The 15621-nt window shown below is 42.2% G+C and overlaps 1 protein-coding gene across 3 annotated transcripts in view; it reads right to left on the bottom strand.

Annotated features, from left to right (window-relative positions):
* Positions 1-15621, bottom strand: part of SEMA4G (semaphorin 4G) — a 117802-nt gene that overhangs the window by 27335 nt on the left and 74846 nt on the right. For all 3 annotated transcript variants that reach the window (XM_048506835.1, XM_048506836.1, XM_048506837.1), the window contains exons 3-5: positions 4235-4383; positions 2921-2983; positions 2696-2794 (exon numbers count right to left, since the gene is read on the bottom strand). In XM_048506835.1, coding sequence (XP_048362792.1) covers positions 2696-2794; positions 2921-2983; positions 4235-4383 — 311 coding nt within the window. The remainder of the gene's footprint in view (positions 1-2695; positions 2795-2920; positions 2984-4234; positions 4384-15621) is intronic.

The following is a 15621-nucleotide window of genomic DNA, read 5'->3' as shown; positions in this document are numbered from 1 at the left end:
TGTACCTTTTTGGTGTGGTTCAATGAATCTATAGATCAGTCATAAACTTCGGTCTCTGTTTCAAACAACTTATTTTCAGCTGGAGGCTAATGGTTTAGACAGTGCTCAAATGAAAGCAGCAGGTACTGAGAGCAGGAATGGGATTTTTTATGAAAAGAACAGAATGAATTCACAGGACTGTGAATGTGGTTAAATTCAGCATTATAAGGAAATACTTCAGCTTAAAATAAAAAGAGATAAAGAAAGAATGGATATATACAGAAAGGCTTATGGAAACTGAGTAGGACACTGTAAGCAGGTTGGTGGTGGATGGGATGGATTTGCCCACTATCAAATTCAATACAACAATGCTGCAATGAAGAATGTTCCTGTTGCTCTGGGACAGATGGTCAGTGTGCAATGAAAGGTTAAGGTTCTGGGCTTTGAGAACGCATAGAAGATGAGTGAACCATGGTCATTTTGGCCACCATGTAGCTATCAGAATGCAGGATGCTTTGTTTAGCACAATTCAGTACCATAGATAAGGATATATGAAAGACCAGAAGAAGAGATGGGAACATATATTTGGAGTGCTATCTCCAATGGAGGAGGAAAACATGGAGTTATTTCCAACACCTGCCATGCTGATGTAATTATAGTATTTCATGAGGTACTTGACGTCTGTGTCAGTTATGTGAATGACTGTGAGTAGGAAGTTGCAGTGGGAGCACCACTACCAGTTATCCAAGGAAATGGTGTGAAGAGTAGGAGATGCTGTGTCGTCTTGTTTGTTTATAATTTCCACTTCTTTTTGGAAATTGTGCAACCAACCTTCTCCCCCTTATTCAGAAATCCTCACTGTCTAGTTGTCACCTCTCCCTTGTTCGCTCACTTCTCGCCTTCAGGAAGAAAACCAAGGATAGACACACTCACTGCTGTTGCTTGAAGAACCATGGCACTGCATGCCTGGGAAAGGCACCTGGCAGCCACCTGAATACCTTCACACTAGAGGTTTTTTCCCTGGAATTAATTATTTTTTATTTCAACTAATAGCAGGTTACCTACATGGGACAGGAGGTAATAATAAGGGACTTGTTTGCAAAACTACCAGTGGTCAGGAGTTCAGCTCCAGTGCACCAGGCAGGACTTACTCTTGAGCAACCATAGGCTCTACTTATGTGGGGACAGGTATTGGGGGATTTTAATTGGATGGAGCATTCTATTAAGCACAGGATGGAACCACAACTATAATTTTTCTTTCAGCTGATCGTAGAAGAGCAAAGAGGCCGTCAGGTAGAAGCAGTCCTTGGTTCTCTGTCTTATAAAAGCTCTCTCTTGCGTCTTCCCAGTCACATGCATCCAGGAAGAACATATTCACAAGCACTGCAATAAGGAGTCAAAGGGTTCATAGGACTTCGGCACCCTGCATACATGAACTTGTAAAGGAAAGTACTGTAGGCAAGAAGATGGGGCTTGAAGTTGAATGCTAAGTAGAGAAGTTGCAAAATTTGATTATACCATTGAACTCCAAATTCTGTGTCCAAGAGAAATAGTAGCTGATACTTCATTCAAGCCACAAGGAAAGGCTCTTGTACTCTTTACACGCGATGCCCTTTGTGAAAAAAATGGTTTTGAATTCTTTAATCCTGAAACTATGACTGCAATAACTTCAGAAGAACTAACAGCCCAATCCAGAGAGCAGCTGCAGTGGCTGGGGACAACAGCACAGCAACTCTAGAGGGTATCCAGGCAGCATGGGAAGGTGGTGAAAACAGGAAAAACTCTGGCCACCAGAGAATCCCCCATAGCCCAAAATGAATTCACCCTTTTGGGTGGCATAAGTCAGACTCCTATGCTGGGGGCATTCTTGGGCCAAAAGCCCAGTGAAACATGTAGAAACAGGCAATTGCAGTTTTTCATGGCATGGAGATAAATAACATCACTTGATAAATAACATTCCATTAAGTCCCAGTTAAAGGGGAAATGTCAGCAGGGCTGTGGGGTGCATACCTGCATTGCTACGCATTGGTGGGAGGTACATTTTTTAAAAATAAGCGTACCTCCATGCAAAGGCGCAACAGCAACCTACATTGCTTCCATGGGCTCCAATCGCTGCCTGCACAGATGCATGCAAACGCGAAAACAGAAAAGCGGGTTACTTTATCCCAACTGCAACCTGCTATTGGTGCGCGGAAAGAGCCTCAGTGCACTAAATGTGAGTCTGAAGGGATTAGGCATGCTAATGATGTAACTTTCCATTCCTTTTTAATAGAAAGAGTTTATATTTTTAATAGAAAGAGTTTATATTGCGTTAGTATAGTCCAGGCAAGTCTCTTAAAGCATCAGGAAACAAATAGCCAACTATGGAGGGCAAAATGCAGGATAGGAGAGAAAAAGGGACTTCCCAAATCATCCCTCCATCTGGCATACAGTAAAAGTCCTGATCCTTATGACCTTAGCATTTCTTGGCAAGGGCTACCAATACAGCAGCCAGGATCTGAGACTGGGTCATTGCCCCAAACATAGAAAGTGTACCCATAGCCAATTTTGTATGCAGAAATGGTTTCTCAAGATGATATTTGCAGGTAACAAAGAGACTAATAGCAAGTTCAGATTCTGGTTGCAAACAAATAAGTTCTGATCTTCTTTCCATAAACATCACTGCCAAAAAAAGGGTCATCAGTCCAAGGTGAAAATTCCCACATCTTTTACTCACTATGTATGTGCAGAGGGGGTGGAAGGCATATGTTCCACAGGCATATAAATGGGTCGCATTCAGTCGCTGCAAAAGCCTGACATGGTTGTAACACTCTGTCTGCAGAGGAAAAGATAATATGGTTTACAGAGGAATTCTACGACGCACCATTTGTTCATGACAGGCATGAACAGATCAGCAGCCCAGACAACGTGGCAAAACAGCAAAGACTTGGGCTGCACTTACCTTATTGTTCTTGCCCTTTTTCAAACATTCTGCCTGCTTCTTAGGAGAGGCTTTCCATTCTATCTGCAAAATGAAAAGTGGGATCATTACTCACTGGGGAGCCCAACAAAGCAAATGGTGGCTGAGCAGTAACATTAGGAAGCAATACCCATGAAGCTCACAAGGGCTCTTCAAAGTTCATGTTTTTTTATTTTGCAGGGAAAGTGGGTTTATCCAAGTAGCATTGCAGATTTTTGTGGTCCATTAGCTTTTAAAAGCTCGTGACCAAAATTGGAACTTGGATGTTGCAAGTAAAAGCTTAAAGGAAAGCTACAGGGTAAGTGGAAGCAAAAGTGAGAGGGAGATAAAAATGCCTTTCTTTGATATTATCAAATTTTTGCCTGGCCAAAGTATTCCTTCTCATTCTGCACAACTGCAGAGCACAGGAAAAAGACATTGCAGTCAGGACACTAAATAAACAGATGTGTGGATGCATAAGTTTCTAGATATTCATACTCCTTTTCCTGCTAGAAGAACAGACTCTTCTCCTGGACTGATTGAGGGACAAGGGCAACGAGGATGATTGAAGGATTGGAGCACCTTCCTTACGAGGAGAGGCTGCAGCGTTTGGGACTCTTTAGTTTGGAGAGGAGACGTCTGAGGGGGATATGATTGAAGTCTATAAAATTATGCATGGGGTAGAAAATGTCGACAGAGAGAAAATTTCCTCTCTTTCTCACAATACTAGAACCAGGGGGCATCCATTGAAAATGCTGGGGGAAAGAATTAGGACTGCAGTAATAAAAGGAAACATTTCTTCACGCAATGTGTGATTGGTGTTTGGAATATGCTGCCACAGGAGGTGGTGATGGCCACTAACCTGGTTAGCTTTAAAAGGGGCTTGGACAGATTTATGGAGGAGTAGCCGATCTATGGTGACTAATCTTGATTCTCCTTGATCTGAGATTGCAAATGCCTTAGCAGACCAGGTGCTCGGGAACAGCAGCAGCAGAAGGCCATTGCTTTTACATCTGCATGTGAGCTCCCCAAAGGTGAGCCACTGTGAGTAGCAGAGTGCTGGACTAGATGCACTCTGGTCTGCTCCAGCAGGCTCTTTCTTATGTTCTTAACAGGGGTCCCACATTTGAGTCTGCTGTAGAATTGAGATTTCACAAAGTACTCATTCAGCACCCTCTCAAAAGCAGACCTCTTTAAGGTGTTCCAAGGTATCTCTATTGTATAACGCGATACACTGTGTTTGGGAACCTAAATTTCACAAAGCAGATCACAAAGGGAATGACTGTTAGTACGTCAGTGAGATGCAGTTGAACTTACTATCCGATGGGAGCCGTCAGCAATGTTGGTGGAATTTAAGGAAAAGATGGCCCCCCTGGCCCCTACATAAAGAATTCCCTTCTCTTCCTCTAGCAGGAGGGTGGTATAATTTTGGGCATGGCTGCTGAAATGCCTCACAGAAGACAAATCTGGAAAAAGAAGCACAAAAACACAGGGAAATTAAAAATTACAACAACAAATGAGAGCCCAGGCCAGCTTGGGAATACCTGGGCATTGTGGCTGAACTGCAGTTCAAAACGAGGATCTCTATGGAACAAACTGAAGGGGAGGAGAGGATCTTGCAAGAAGTGTATCTTTTAAAGATGGCGGCCAGGGCACACGTGTACTGCTTCCCCCCCCCTCAACCTCTCCAACTCCATGTGGAGTTGGGGGGGGGGCATGCAGTTCAAGGCTGGGCTCAGCTGGGTCTAACTTTAAACTGCAGATTCCATCTCTGAAGTCAGCAGTATAAAGTTGAACCCAGCCAGGGCAAAGCCTGTAGTTCAAGGCTGGCCTCTACCTGGCTGGGTCCAGCTTTAAAATGTGGGCTTCGAGGAGGACTCTGCAGTTTAAAGCTAGACTCTGCCAAACCCAGCATTGAACTGTGCCAGTTTTCTTTAAAAAAAACTTTTTCAGGTTGGGATTGCTGGCTACCATTGGTCTTTACTGTTCTTTTTTCTGGGTGGGTTTACCAAACACATACCTTCTACTCAGGACTCTTATCTGCAAAATTTCCTGCAGTTATCATTACATAACCAATTCTCTAATAAAAACTTATTTGGGATCGGTGCTTAGACTACCATGGAAAACAGTCAACAATTGTGTATGCCAATCTTCCTTTTGCATATGAATATTTATACATAATTCCCTAAGGGACTGAATGTCCAACATTGAACCCCCAGCCAATGGGCGTGCAGGACTCACAATGTGAGTCCTGTGAGCCCACTGGTGGATGACATTCCATCCCACTGGCCTCTCCATCCCCCTACTTGGCTTTAAACCTCCCCAATCCACCCTCCCCGCAAGCAGCAAGCCAGGTTCCATGACCACCAAACTTCCCTCCTCTCCCCCTTCCCCCAGTTCCTGAACACCTACCAGGGCCTGTGGGAGAGTGCCCTCCACACCAGGCCCACCAGTGGTCTTCTCTCCCACACCCAAAACCTCTACGCAGCTCGGCAGGAGAGCACCTTCCCTGTCAGACCCGTCAACAGCTGTTCGTTTCCCCTCCAGGCCCGAAACACCTACCCAGCACCTTCCCCACTGGGCCTACCAGCAAAGGAGCTGTCTATATAAAGTCCCTGCGTAGTTTTGTTTTTTGCCCGCAACTGCTGTCTCCTTTGAGTATCATCTGTCCAAAAGGATGCTCCACAGGGGTTGGATTTGCATTCAATAATCTGCAATAATGGGCCCCAAAAAACTCTAAATCAACTCAGCCAAAGTTTTAAGTCTTTGCCGAAGAAGAAAAGCAGTTTTATTCCCATATGAAACAGGAATTATTGTTATCTGGAACCTGTCCTTTTGTACTCATTTGAGTGGTTTCTACTTGAATGCTCCTATTGGATATTTCACTGCTGTATTGGTTGGATTACTCCTTGCTTTTGTACCCATTAGAGCTGTTTCCACTTAAATATTCTTATTGGATATTTCATTGCTGTACTGGTTGGATTATTTCTTGTTTCACTGCATATGGCTGTTTTTGGTTGCTGTTTTGCATTTAGTTGCTTTAGATTTTTGCTGTATTCTAGTATTGTATCTTTTGCTTTTGCACTTGTTGGGTTGAACCTTCCTATTGTATTAGTAGCTGTAGTATACATCTGACTAGGTAGTTATTAAGGTGTCAGACTAGGATCTGGGAAGCCCAAGTTAAATCTCTACTCTACCATGGAAACTTGCTGAGTGACCTTGTGCCAGCCACACACTCTCAGCCTGAAACTTGGAAAGTATTTAGATGGAAGACCTCCAAGGAATACCAGGGGCATGACACAGAGGCAGGAAATGGCCAACCACCTCCAAATGTCTCTTGCCTTGAAAACTTTATGGACTTGCCATAAGTCAGCTGGGAGCGTTTCTGTCATCGACTTACAAAGCCAAGTCCAGTCACACCTTCCCCACATGTTCCTTTTTCCTTAAGCCCTGATCCTTGATAGAAGAAGGAAAACAATCTTCTTGATTGGGACACGATCGCCCAAGGCAGGCAGCTGCCCTGATAAACTAGGTGTTATTTATATCTCCTTACCAACCACTTCTCAGGCTGAGTCACAAAGAGGTCAGCTCAGACCAGAGTTCTCAGGGTAGGAGACAGTTTGAGGTCAGGCAAATGCCTTCTCAGCCCTCAGGTCTCTGCAACCTTCCCTCCCCCTTCCCACTTGCTCCTTATCAGATAAGTGCCTCTGAGAGAAGGAGGTAAAAGGCTTCTTCTTAGACCTTCCTGGTTCATTGGTGTTTTCTCTCAGCAAAAAAACAGTGTTTGTTTCTTAACCAGGCTGCCTAAAAAAAATGGTTTCTGCCAGGGGGTAGGGGTGGTGGTTATCCTGTCCAAGCAAAATAACTATTTGATTCTGCTTAGCTGCATCAAGTAAGTCTCTGGAAAGGTAGCATTTAAACTGTCTATAGAAATAAATAGTTGGGCAAATTCAGCTGGAAAATTAGGTTCAGTTTTGTTTCCCATCACTTATGAGGAACATGTACAGATCTGAGGGAGTTCAGAGGAGAGAGATGATGATAAAACTGGATTAAGAATACAAGTGAGGGAAAACTGACTGAATTAAAGGTAAATTCTCAAAATAGTTATGCTACTGTATATTTCACAGACAGAAGTCAATGAATCTTATAGCAGGCATATATACACATTGATATTGCTTGGAGGTTTTTCCCTCTATCATAATGACGCACAGCAAAACATCTGATCTAATTCTATTGAAAAGCACTGAGCATGAGGCAATGCTGAAATACTATCTGTGGTGTTTGATATATTCATTTACATATGCAAGTAACAATGTGATCCTGCAGTAATCAAATTATGAATATGTACATGTCAACTGGTCCTTACTGACTGATGTTTTGAATAAACATTAATTAACAACAGCTATTAGTCATAACTCTGCAAATAAGTTTACACAAACATATTTTCCCTCCTCATAGAGTCTGTGGTGGATAAACATTTTTGTGGAACATCTTTAGCAGCTAAGAACAAGAATCGCCAACATGATTGTATCATGAATGTGACACGTGAGGATCACTTAAAGAAGAGATCCTTCTTATGCATTACCAGAAAAAAACATGAAGTTTCAAAGTCACACCTAATCATCATGAAAGAACTACCACGTGAGATGCTGCTGAAACATAAAAAGTATAAATTTCTCTCAGATGCTTTGAAACAGAAGAAAATCCCATCCAGATGGATTTTGAGGGGTTGGGCTTCACCTTCAATGGAGCGTGCCAGAAGATCACAGATATTCAATATGTGAGAAAGTTCTTCAATAAGAACAAAAAAGATCTTCAGACACCCTGAAAGTGCTTTCTGTTATCTTTTCTAATTCTTTTTATAGAGAGCAACAAAACACCAAGAGATTAAATTGAGAATTAGGAGGGGTAAAAGGGATCGAGAGTACGATAGATATTATAGATTTAAGATGAGTAGAGTAATTACAAATGTTTAAATAATTTAAAAATGGTTGTTTATAACATAGGAGCATACAACAGGTAGAATGAGGAATGAAATAAACAGAAAGATGGTAAAAGTGAAAGATAATATATTTTTGGTGCTTGCATACATTGGTTATGTACAAATAAGGTGATATTAGTGTGGAGCTAACTAAAAAAATAACAACATAAGCTGGTATAGAAGTAAATGGGCTTAGTCAATTAGCAATATAAGGTGAAGGAGGGATGGGAACCAGTTAAAATGTGACTGCATTTATCTTATATTGATCAATGGCCATGAAAGAAAGTGGATTAACAATCAAAGCAAACTGTTTTCTCCACAGTTGACAGTACTTTTAGCATACATTGGAAAACTTGCCCACCTTCAACTAGGCACAGTAACTTCTCACAATGATTGCAGCTAAACAGCCAGTACAGGAATAACTTGTAGAAAATAATTTTATAACTAATTCATCTACATAAATGTCCTCTGAAGTTGATGATTATTCTCTTTTTACAAATGAAAAACTTAGGTTGATCCTTGATTGTGATTCACCCCATCATGCAGCAGATGAGTGATTTTGAACTTGGGTTTTCGCGTTCCAAATGTCTGTACTTGCTTCTCATCCTAGAGCACTATACCATTCTTAATCAAATTGCAAACAGTTCATAAGGACAACAGTTGAAAGCATTCTTGCAAATGAGGCATAGATGAGGAAGACAGTTATACAGATCATTCAAAATTGCTTCACACAAAGTGTCTGCACAGTTATACATCTTAATAAGTAAATCCTCCTACAAAGAGCAAATGAAATCCCTGAGCAAAGCTTAAATGGTTGAGAGCCACCTTCCTGCTGCTGCGTCCCTACCTGGAGGGGGATGAGATCAGTGACAGATGGCAGGCACCTGCCTTTGAAGTGTCATTACTATGCCACAATGTGGAACTGCAGGGTAAGTCTCTGTAGGGGGGCCCATTGCAACAGTTTTCCCCCCTCCCCAGCCTCAAGACAACAATGGCTTCCGTGACATAAGACCAGCAATTAACTGCATTGGCCGCCTACATTGCCATGAGAAAAGTGACATTCAACCTGCGTCACTGGGTGCCTTTTGCAGCCTGTTTCTCCATGGTTTTACACAGTTCTGCTTCTGGATGTTGCTGGAACTCACTAGATCAATAGTTCAAGACCATCAGTTCTACCAACGGCTCCTCAGCAAGTTAATCCATATGTATTTTCTTTGAAAGGATTTGTGTAACCTCAGCTGTGGGTTCTGTGGGGCAGCACTTGGAATGAGTTGCAACAACAATTTTTAAACAACAAAATGGTTTACTTTTCTTTTAAATATAAGAGGCTCTTTCAGCCTCTCTGCTGCTCCGAGTCTCCACCCCTTACTGGGTCAACCCATTCTGGGCCAACCCATTCTGGGCATGGGGGTTACATTCTCCCCCACTAAAATTCTGTCGTCCCGACAGTAATTGCAATGCAACTTTTGAAATCATTAAACAATGATTTCCCCAGAGATTCCTGTACTTGGAGGAACCACATTTGGTGCATCTGAATGCAGAACATTGTCTTTCCCTTATAAAAGCTTAGCAGCTGCACTGGCGTTTGCAAAACTCTTTACAGCAATTGTTTGCAATTCCAGCCAAGCAGTTTGCAGAAAGGGATGGGGGGATTACAACTGGAATCCCTTCCTTTCATGCAACTTCCAAACAGTGGTTTTCAAATTAACACAGCAACATCTCTTGAACTTACATCACATAACAAAACCAATTGTATGGGGATCAAACCCCCCAACTTATGCTGCACACTTCCATTGCAAAGCGAATTTACATATTTGCAATCTCAGCTTCCAAGCCCCACGCTGGTTGAAAGCCATTTATGTAACCCTCAGCTGTGGGTTCTGTGGGGCCAGCACTTGGAATGAGTTGCAACAACAATTTTTAAACAACAAAATGGTTTACTTTTCTTTACAATTTACACTTTTAAAACATCAACATTTAACGTTACAATTCAAGGTCCTGTTCAGGTTGCATTTCAAGTCCTTCTATTTACAGTCTACTGATATTGCCAAGTCCAAATCTTCTTTGCAAGTTGGCTGGCTCCTGAAGACTCCAAGGGCTTGATGAACAGGTTGCAACATGATGAAGGTCTCCAGGAGAACTCTCACCCATTACAACCACAAAAGAAACCCTGAAACAATAAACTCCAACATTTACAACACAGCAAAACAACAACTACCTTCCCAGTAGTTCCCAACAATATTGAAATTACCTTAACAAGGTGTTAAGGGCTTATAGAAATCAAGGTCCAAGTCTGGTAGCCTTGTTCTTCTGCAAAAGAGCTCTTTCAGCCTCTCTGCTGCTCCGAGTCTCCACCCCTTACTGGGTCAACCCATTCTGGGCCAACCCATTCTGGGCATGGGGGTTATATTTGCATATGCCTTAATGTTGACTATGACCTTTGCAAAAATAGCAGAGTTTTAAAAATCATTTAACAGGGCTGAGGAAAACACAAAAAATGTTTATCACAGATTTAAACTCAGTTTTAATTCTTGTCGGAACCCCAGAAACTACATCACAATGGGCATCTGATCTGCCTCATCTGCAGTGGTAAAATCAAAAGCCACCATATTTTGAAACATGGTCATAGAACCATTTACATGATCAGCAGAATCAGATGGCAAAGCATTTTTCTATGAGTGTACCCCTTCATCCTGCAGGTGAGTGGTAGTATGTTTTAATGTTTTCCTTTAAATATCATAGAAAATGAGCATATCAGAAGGAAGGTTTCAGTCTAGATTTCTCCCTGGCAGTCTGTTTTTCCCTGCCCTCCTCACACCTCACCACAAAACCTCCAGAATTTCCTAACCTGGACTTGGCAACCCTAGCCAGGCCTGATTCCAGTGAGTCTTCCCTCAAAAGTCAAAATATGCTTGGAAAGCATATTTTGCCATTTGCCCCTGCCTTTTATTCCCAGAAACCCAGCCTGGAAAACTGTAGTTGCTTAACAACAGAACTGAGGAAATCCATTGTTCAAAGCTACAGGAACTCCTTTATCATTTCCACATTTTTTTAAAACCCCAATTTTCATTTTTTAAAATTTCCCATGTTTCCTGCAAACCTGGGGCCCTTTTAGGTTTTTAAAAAGATCTGCCTTGCCCGTTCACAATTTCAGTCACCAGATTTAAGTATCCAAAGATTTGGTTGACTTTGCTATTACAAAGTGGCATCTCTCTATCATGAATCCACTGCACTGGAAAACAGAATGATAACCAGTTCAATGTTATACCTGAAGTAATTATGATCCATGTATTAAGACTGTGAGAGTTACCATGATGTAGTGGTTAAGGTGACAGACTAGGACCTGGGAAACTCAGGTTCAAATCCCACTCCAGCCATGGATGCTTGCTGCATGCTCTTGGGCCAGTCACATACTCTCAGCCCTGATCCAGGCTAGTATTTGCATGGAAGATCTCCAAAGAATACCAGGGCCATGATGCAGAGACTGGCAATGGCAAACCACCTCCTAACGTCTCTTGCATTGAAAATCCCATTGGGTTGCCATAAGTCCGTTGTAACTTGACAGTCAAAACAAACAAGACTGTACCTCCTTGGCACAAACCACTTAATCAACTGAAGTTCCTATTATTAAACTATTGATTCCTGACTGCTAATCAGTGCTTTTTCTGACTAGTGCTCTGATGTGATCAGGAAGCTATGGGCAAAGGCTGCTTCATGCATGTTGCTCTTTGAAAGAGTGGATAGCCAAGTCTCTCTCCTTTTCTGGAGGCAGAGAGTTCCTGCTCTCTATTCCTAGAAAACTGATAGGTGTGAGGGGGACTCACTCTCTGTGTAAAGGCCTCGCAGATCTACCCTCACACACCTCAGGGATTACTGGACAGCCTGTTTTGGAAGTGCTACCATAGATTAATTATGCCTTTTGTAATATAGTACTTTATTTTACCTACTCTGAATCTGCTGCCCTCTTCACCACAACAAGATAGAAAAGGTTCATGGATCAGTTCTTAGTCAGGTTGAAATAATACCATTTCTATTTCCACAGCAACAGATGATTGGACAAAGACAGGGGAAGAAACAGCGAAAAATAATGACAAGCAGAATAGTCCCACTGGGGACTGTCAAGCAGGCAGTCCCCAATCCAAATATCAATCCAGATGTTAAACATATGAGATCTCTTTAAATGAACAACAGTTCTTAAGATTTACAAGCACAGAACTCAGTTCTCAGCCCTCGTATTCAAACACGAAGAGCAGCCTTGCTCATAATGGAGTCCCCTTTTCCCATGCCCTTAGTGCCAGCTTTCTTTCCAACTTTGGATACCAGAATAAAATAAATGGCAGGGAATAAGCCAGACCGGTAGTGGGAATGGCACATTAAACAAAAGGCTGTCCTTCATCTCTAGTACCTTAGTTCTGGAAAAGAAACTGAGGACAAGGAAAGATGGATGCCAGCAGCTTCGGACTGAACAGAATAACTGAATAGAGCACATCAAAGTATCAACAGGGCATGTATATAGTCTGAATGCCAACAAACAGAAGTGAGGGAAGAAAAAAAAAGGAAAAGTCCTGGCAGTGAGATTTGCAAGAGAGTGCAAAGGAAAAATGTTTATCTGCATATGGGAAAAGCCTGGTACTTTAGATTTGCAAAGGAAAGTTCAGTTGGTAGGAACGTAATCTCTTGACATATTATACTATTACGACGACAATGATGACAACGACTACTGAAGAAGGGAGCTTTGACTCTAGAAAGCTGATAACCTGAAACTTTTTTGGGGTGGGGGGGTGGGGTGGTTTCTAAGGTGCTACTAGACTCAAATCTAACTGTACTCCAAGAAATGTTACTTTTCTCTTCCTCCCGCTTCCCAACCATTGGACAAAACTATATACAGTACACTAGTTGCTTAAAGGAAGCTGTTTCTCAAGTTCCTTTATTCAAATTTAGAAGGGGACAGACTTGAATTCCTTCTCTGACTGCCAAGTGTAGAATGAATGTGAATAGGTCCTTTGTAGGCAAATGATTGGATTTTGAGTGGAGATCCTGGGTCTATTGGGAAGTAGGGTGCCAACCTCCAGGTAGTGGCTGGAGATCCAGGTGACAGAGATCAGTTCACCTGGGAAAAATCTTTGAAAAGAGACTTCTATGGCATTATACCCTATTGAAGTCCTTCCTTTTACTACATCCTGCCCTTCTCATACTGCACCTCCAAAATCTCCAGGTCTTTCCCAGCCCAGTGCTGGCACAGATTTTGGAGTATTTTGCCACCTCACTTTATACCAATAAGTGAATTTTTAGTTTTTGGCCCACAGACTCGTGCATAAAACATTCACTTTGGAGCTGGAGAGAAGTTGTAGTTCAGCCATGGATCTGTGAGTGGCCTTTAGCAGTCCTAAAGGCTAGTTCCCCATTTGCAAATGGAAAAAATGACCGGCTGCTTTATGAGGCTGCTTTAAGATGTATACTAAAAATTGAAAGTTTTTTTGGAGTCCAAAATTCTGATGTCCCATCAGTGTCACTTGAACTAACTTCTGCTTAATATATCTTGGATCAGACTGTCAACCAACTCCCATATTTGACTAATTATGGAAGAGTTTACTCCCCTTCTCAAAGGCAACAAGCAACAGCTGTTCCTTATGAGAGAGTGAGTGCATCTTTCATACTTCAAGGTGCAAAAAAATCAGCTAGCAGTGCAAGATCAGATGAAACAGACAGGCAGCAATTGAGAAATTCTGCTGCAGACCAGCACCCAGAGCCCAGCTTTTCTCCAGATGCATCCATATTCTGAAGTACATTTTTTGTGCGCCATTAAGTCACAGCTGACTTACAATGACCCGTTTTTGAAATAGTCTGCCATTGCCAGCCTCCATATCACAACCCTGGTCTTCTTTGGAAGTTGCCCATTTAGGGTCGACCCTGCTAAGCCTCTGGGAACTGATGAGACCAGGATAGCCTGGAGTCATTCATTAACCAGTGCAAATTACTGAACTGTTCAGTTTTGAGTCAGATGTCTTAAAATCAGAATACAACATTTGCCATTTTAGGAAATACTGGTTTAAAGATTTCTGACCGTTGGCAAAGGTGTTCCAAAGGTTTATGGAGGTCTCAAATTTTAGCCAGTATGAGGTCATCCTGGTTCAAATATGTACTGGAGAAGAGTATCTATTTGAGGATGGGGGGTAGTGTGAGAAGAAGGATCTGTGCTGTTTGTTACCCTATCAGGGGTGGCCAACCTATGGCACCCCAGATGTTCATGGACTACGATTCCCATCAGCCCCTGCCAGCATCGCCAATGTTAGTGAAGAAGTATGTAAAAAGGTCTTTTGACTTCTATTGATTTCCAGAGTAAGAAAATTTCTACTCCCTCAGCATTTAGAGAGAAAGCCCTCCCCTTTCAATTCAATGTCCTCTATCCCTTGAGACACTGCAGCAGAGAGGATCACCTCATAATATACAATTACGTCCTCCAGAAAGGGTACCCATCCTTTGTAGCAAACAAAAGATTTGTTTCAAAAAGGGACATCTTCACTGGGAGAAGCTCAAGGTCATCTGCTCACCCAAAACTGAGACAACAGAAATTGCCTATTAAGGAACAAAGATCTTTCACTGCAGGAATTTTAAAATGCTGCAGGTCTGAATAGCAGGCGAAGTCTCTGAACTGAGTTATGCTATACTAAATCTACATTCCATTTTTAAATGGAAAGACAGTGTTTGAATAATTGTCTGCACAACATTTCCAAATATCTCCCTGAAGACAAGTTCTATAATGTTCCCAAGTTCACACACTCTCACTAGCAGGAGCAACCCGGCAAAAGACGATTCCCTGCTTGGTATTTACACACAGGTAAAAGAGATTGTCTTGCTGCACATAGCCCTGCACTAAGATCTAGCAGGCAGGGTCCTCAATGTCATTCTGCCTGTGACCTGAGCAATTAGTCTCAGGAGGACATAGGGGATCTATCTATGCATCCACTTTGAGCCTCTGTGTTGGCCATAAGAAGCATCCTGGCCATAAGAAGAATGGTTTGTAAAACAGGGAAGGTTCTGCTCCTCTGCCTGCAAGAAAGGATGAACATGGCTGTAGGGCAAGTTAAAAGCTCCTGGCGGACTGAGAAGCAAGAACAAAGCAGTTCAGAGATTACCCAGAGCGATGCAGTGTGGTTGGTGATGGCAGCTCTTTACAGAACAATCCCCCCAAAATGAAAAGAGATTAAGAAGGCTGCTTCCTGCACTGCATCCCAGCTGAGACAGGGCTAGAGGTTTAATTGCTTGGGGGGGGGGGGGAATCTACTGCTCATAGATGGTGCACCAACTAATGTAGCATTTTGAATCCACAAGATGGTTCAGAGTGAATCCTGAAGATATTTTCTTGTAAAAAAAATTTTTTAAGAGATTACCACATAAATTGTGGCTATATAATCTTATGTACTATAACTATTCAAAAATTCAGTTCACATGATATACAGACAATTAACTAGTAGGTTATGTTCTGTCTGGAGAGGTTATTTTATTAGGCTGGCACCCATGGTGTTCATCTCAGCTCACTGGTAAAATCAAAATGTCGTATTGGAACTGGCTCAAAGTGGTACAATGAAAACACTCTATAGACTTCAGTGACACCCAAACAACCTGCCCAGCCGCAGCAAGCACCCCTGCCTCTATAATCCAGTGGAAGAGTTATCATGTTGCAGCAGATTCCCAGACTTTTTCAGGCTGCTGCCCCCTTGAC

This window comes from Sphaerodactylus townsendi, linkage group LG08 (assembly GCF_021028975.2).
Source record: "Sphaerodactylus townsendi isolate TG3544 linkage group LG08, MPM_Stown_v2.3, whole genome shotgun sequence".
Classification (NCBI taxonomy): Eukaryota; Metazoa; Chordata; class Lepidosauria; order Squamata; family Sphaerodactylidae; genus Sphaerodactylus; species Sphaerodactylus townsendi.
This window is presented reverse-complemented; position numbering and strand designations above follow the sequence as displayed.